The following is a 5,611-nucleotide window of genomic DNA, read 5'->3' on the forward strand; positions in this document are numbered from 1 at the left end:
TGGAGTCAGGAGGTTTGCATCGGACCAAACTGCTAAACCTCTGTCGCTTACTGCGACATTTGGGATCACAGCAAGTTCACTGCATGTGACCTGTCTGCTGACAATAGCCTCATGGAACTGACAGTTCTTCTTATAAACAAATGAAATTTGTTAAAGCAAATCATTTGGGATGTTCAAAATCATTCTATAAATCTGACACCGATTTCACATTCTGTTGGTGTTCCGGGGTTGCTGCTGCGAGACTTCTCTAACAGCCAAGCAATGTTAGATATAAAACAGCTCACCTCCTGCCTGAAACCGGTGAAGATAGGAGTTGAGTCCCTTTGTCAGCGGGACACTACTCTCATCAAAGCAGATGGGATTTTAAGGCTTGATGGATGAGCTGAATAAGAATGAGACTCCACAAGCCCGGAGATGAGAGTCTGAGAACTTCAGACTACATTCATTGAGTGGAGACTTTGAAAACACTGAATTTCTTGGTTTAATGAGTATCTTTTTTTAAGGTTATACAATGAAGAATTGTCAAATATCACTTCCATGAGGCTGTTCTCAGCAGACAAACTACGAGGCAATAAACTTGGCATTTCATAATACTCGCAGCTACTAATAGACCCATTTTCAAGCATTTTGAGATAATCAGCATTGGCCGATATCTGCACTCACAAGGCCAATAAACAAAAAATGTCTTCAGACATATCTAAGGATGGACAACATGACAGCTGTCCAAAAAGAAAGCCAAAACATGATGATCGCCCTCTAGTGGCTGACTGCAGTATAGGTCCGACTGGCATTGGCTGTATCCTGGATAATGTGGCTTCATTATAGTACAGTGGGAGAAAGTGGAGACGCAACGTCCATCTTTTATATCATTGCTTGAGACACATCAGCGGACACTGTGCTGGGATCAACCTTATGCGTTTTGGGAAGGTGGTGAAAAAGTTGATTTTGAGCCCCATGCTGTAACACTCACAAGCGCCTGAATTTCCTATAGAACAGAATAGAATTATACATGACTTGTCTTTGTTGTGATGTTGGCATTCGGCCATTAGCAGCCCTGCTATCGGCCATTGAAAAACCCATATTGGTCCACCACTACTCACAGTTCATTCTTACGTTGATGAACATGAATGCCGTTCTTTTACCTTACTAATTATTAATAGCACTAAATAATACACTAAAGCTTTCGGTTTGGGCTTCCCACCCACAAACACAACCAGTTTTGTTTACTCTTTGTGACGAAAACTTTTTCATTATGTTTTTTTATATCCTTTCATAGGGCCCCAGGTTATCCACCACCTTAGCCACACTGTGAGCAGCACAGTTCATCAGTCTATTTCATACAAAGCAAAGCAAACAAGGAAACCTGTGCATTCATCCATCACTGTGTCTGAGAAAAAAAAAAGAATTGTGCCAACAAGCAGGGATTTCACCTTCTCGGGTTTGGTGTCCCAGCATTCAGTCAGCAGGCTGTGGAGGCAGCAGAACTGAACCTCCTCTGGACTGCCCAGCGCAGGCCGGATGCCTTTGGAGAGCTTTTTCGCTATCTGAAGCTGGTGTTGTCCGAGTGCTGGTCTCCGCCCAGACAGCAGCTCATACAGCACCATGCCATAGGAAAACATGTCCACCTATAGGAAGTGATGGTGAGAGAGAATACAAGGAACATCAAGGTTATCACACATAACATATAGCCTTGAACTGTGGATTGATGGAGCTGGAGTTATGCAATACATGTCAGGAATGGAGATGAAGACAGAGATGAAACTGAAATTGTTCTCCTTGTGGGTGCATTTGGGCACAAAGAGGGTTATGTAAACACATGGAAACATGTTTATACATGTAAAAATAGATACATACATATATCCCTGACAACTGTTTTGAAAGCTAAAACTACAATCTTAAAAATACTTATCAGCAGGGGGATATAGGGGAGGAGGTGAATGACTGATCGCTTGACTTTACTGATAAAGGCAATGGAGACATTGATTGACAGATACTCCACAGCAACATGTCTCTAGCTGATCCTGCTCTCCTCTTATCTTGTAGAGCTCATTCATCTTGTATACTCAGAGCTCAGATTGCCCTGGTTGTATTTCCTCGTGCTTGCATGGCTCTCTACTCCAAAGAGCACCTTTGTTTATTAAGTGTGATTTAAAAAAAGCAAAGACAAACTCCAGTTTTGTTTTCCACCTTTCTCATCCATCTCATCCTTGAAACCCATATCTGAGGACCAAAATACCAGAGTGGATTCCTGATTCTGAACGGTCACAGATAGTGATTGGGAGACTCTGTGGGACTTCCCAGAATAGCTGTAGAGGCAAACAGGAGTGCAATGCCAAAAGCACTCAACTACTTCTGTGGTGACATCACTTGCTAGTGACTCAAGATATACTTGATGTCTGTGGTATGCTATGGCACCACAGGGGAAATGGAAAACTGTGGCATATTCATACAAGGAAGTCTTTGTCTAACCTCTTTACAGACAGAGACTCTGTCCTCTCATCCTCGTTGAACTGCACATCTGAATTTCAAGTGCTATGTAAAACCTGCAGCTACGATAGCTACCGAGCTGGTTGCACACTTTGAATTATTATTGTTGGTATAACTTATGTGGCATGTTAAGCTGAATAGTGTAGTGGATAAAAATAATGCAGAGCACAAGGCCTCAGTGAATAGTTTGAGGAGTATGAAAATGGCCTTTACAGTACTGCCCAATTAACCTTGCGAGGCAGCTGGACTTCCAAGATCACAAAGTCACGAGGGAATCCATCTTGCCAGGTTTCAAGAAAACAACTCTTGAAAGAAGGGCAAAGAATGGCACTGAACGTTTTTCTTAATGGAAAAGATGTCTTCTTTCTACTCCCGACTGGCTTCGGTAGGAGTCTGAGTATTTTTTTGAGGTGCCTGCCCTTTTCCAAACAGTTTCCAACGATGACTTGCCAGATTGTTCTGCGTAACAAAATATCTGCCGCAGTCAGGTTACTCCCTAACTACCCAAGGATAAAACCAACAAAAAAAGTCCTCAGCCAGATAGAAAATATCTGATCAAGACTATTTAACCAAAATAACTGTCTGGGACTGTCGAGGTCAAACAAATTTTGGATCAGGTCTAATTATCCTTGGGTCCTTTTAGGATTGGGTCTCTTTTTTGAAAATTAGTCAGGTTCCAGTAGGTTTTTCTTGGATATGTTTCAGGTCAGGTGCAAAATTGTGGACTTGATTTGTAGCCACAGTGCATGTGATCAGCACTCAGCCAATCATAGGAGTGCTGATCGTTGTTTCGGCTTTCATATTTTCTTTATTTCACAATGAGAGCAACAGAGATAACTTCATGCAACATTAACATATCAAACCCCCAAGTGCATTCAGAGAACCAAATGATGTGGATGAGAATGGATGAGATTGTTTTATCTGGATGACATTATGTCAGCCAGAATTAGCTGAACTGGGTTTGAAGAATGGGGCCATGGTGGCACATAATGAGACTATACTGTTTCAAATTAAAGGCAACCTCATAAAATATTTTCTGCAAATAGACAAAAATCTGCTGTCAAACACTGTTTTACACATTTCCAGACAACACATTAATTCATTACATTCTAACCACAATAAACAATCCATGTTTTGGACTCCTTATAGTCACTCTGCAGTCTTGATATTATCCAAGCCTATAAACAAACAGCTTGTAACAGCATTCTAGTGGTGTTACTGTACATTGTCCAGATCCTCAACTGAATAATACATGTTTCATTTCTTGCCAAGATACTCACAGCTGGCAAACACGTTAACAGTCATGGAGCTGATTTTCATTTATTTTCCTATTATACTCCTCAGTCCTGTCCCACTCGCTCCGTCATTTATTCTCTCTCCAGCCTTGCCTGTGTCTCATTACAACGGTCAACCACATCAAAAAAGTGAAATTAACGCCCAAGAGAAGAGGAAAGGTGTCAGATTCGCTGAGGTCAGCGGGGCTGATGAATAGAGGTGGAGGCTTACAGATATTTTTTCTCCGCTCTTCCACAGAGGCAGGGGCCAGTAAAACAGTAAGCCCTAGTAAAGCTAGCCTCCCTGGGGAGAGGAGGAGCTCAGAGCAGACTGGGCCAGTCATATCAGACTAACACACTGCTGTGATGTGTCTGGAAGTCAGCACAGAGAACACCACTGATAGCATTTACTAAAACAGATATGTAATATTCCCCTGTCCAATGGGAAGATGTGGTTTTCCTGTTTTATATCATTATAAACTGTACATCTTTGGATTTTGAATTGTTGATCGATTGTTTCGGATACAACAAGACATTTCAAGTCTTCCTGGACAACAATCATCGAAAACAAATCTACAATTTTAAGCTAAGCTAATATTAATTGCAGTACTAGTACTAGCCCCCATCCACACTGGGTTGGATACTGAACCTCGGTACAGTACATTTATGGTACCGAAAGTATGAAAGCTAGCATCGGATGTCTATTCAGATTTCTCTTTGCTCACATATTTCTATTTTCGTTTATATTCCATAAAGTAACAGTATCGGAAAAGTGTGGTTTGGTATCTGTACCCGAATCTATTTTTTTTGTGGACGTAGAGGTAGTTACTATACAGCCACGTTAAAAACCTGCATGTTTCTATGGCTTTTCATCGCCCTTTGCCAGTAAAGAAAGCATATGGTACTAATCAGACAGTAAGGCAACATGCTGCAGAGAGGAAGTAGCCAGTCAAAACAATCAGCCTGCTAACTGTGAATCCCCTGTAGTGACAAGTAAAATAAATACTGAGGCAGGGGCAACCCTTTCGTTTCTAACACCTTCTGCTCATCCATCAGTGGATCAAACTAATTTAGGCACTTAAGCGACTGCCCTCTGTCATTAATTCAACATGTGTCCCGTGTTACGATCAAGTGCCTCCAAAAAGACTTTCATATGTATTACAAATGGATGACATAGAGGTACAGTGAGGAGCGGCAGGATGACAAAGACCCCCTTTGGAACAACCCCCGGTTGAGTTTGTTTTGAGATAATCCTTCTGTCTTCAGTTTGGAATGCAAACCATGAGAGGCATGAACATAATCTAAATAATACTCTTGATCTCACGGAAGAGAGGCACATTATTAACACTGTTAGTAGCATGAAACAGAGGGTGTCCATCGTCTTAACCATGGTCTAATTTGGTTTGAGTAAGAAGATTTAAAGCCTTGTAGCTTTGTTTCGCAGCAGTTTACATATTGTAGAAATGATATCCTGACCAAGGCACAAGGGGAAAAGTCATGAAGCATCCAAATAGTAAGAGTTCAACCCACAGATTGGATAAAATATAATATTTTTGTCACACAAAATTGTATTTTCGTTTAGTCTCTATTATTTGTGTATTGTATTTAGTTTCTTATTTACCACTTTGAGCGCCCCTTATCCTTTTTGTTTTAAAATTCTGTGACTTGGCTGTTGTTACAGTGTAATTTGCTAGTAGCATAAACAAAGTACTCTAAAATAAAATAAAATAATTTAGCTGATTGTTCAAACCTAATGTTATGAAAATCTGGCAATCAGTTTCAAGTTATAGGCATCTATGTACGGAAGCCAAGACTGGCCATGTTTGCAATTAATATATATATATATATAT

The 5,611-nt window shown here is 40.7% G+C and overlaps 1 protein-coding gene across 1 annotated transcript in view; it reads right to left on the reverse strand.

Moving 5' to 3' along the window:
• The window catches only part of lrrk1 (leucine-rich repeat kinase 1), a gene marked incomplete in the record, with an annotated part of 75,673 nt that overhangs the window by 13,036 nt on the left and 57,026 nt on the right, over positions 1–5,611 (reverse strand). Inside the window, 1 exon segment of the mRNA XM_035651947.1 lies at positions 1,431–1,625. Within this exon segment, the coding sequence (XP_035507840.1) occupies positions 1,431–1,625 (195 nt within the window).

This window comes from Morone saxatilis, unplaced genomic scaffold (genome assembly GCF_004916995.1).
Source record: "Morone saxatilis isolate NCDOM2014 unplaced genomic scaffold, NCSU_SB_2.0 Contig11, whole genome shotgun sequence".
Taxonomy (NCBI): Eukaryota; Metazoa; Chordata; class Actinopteri; family Moronidae; genus Morone; species Morone saxatilis.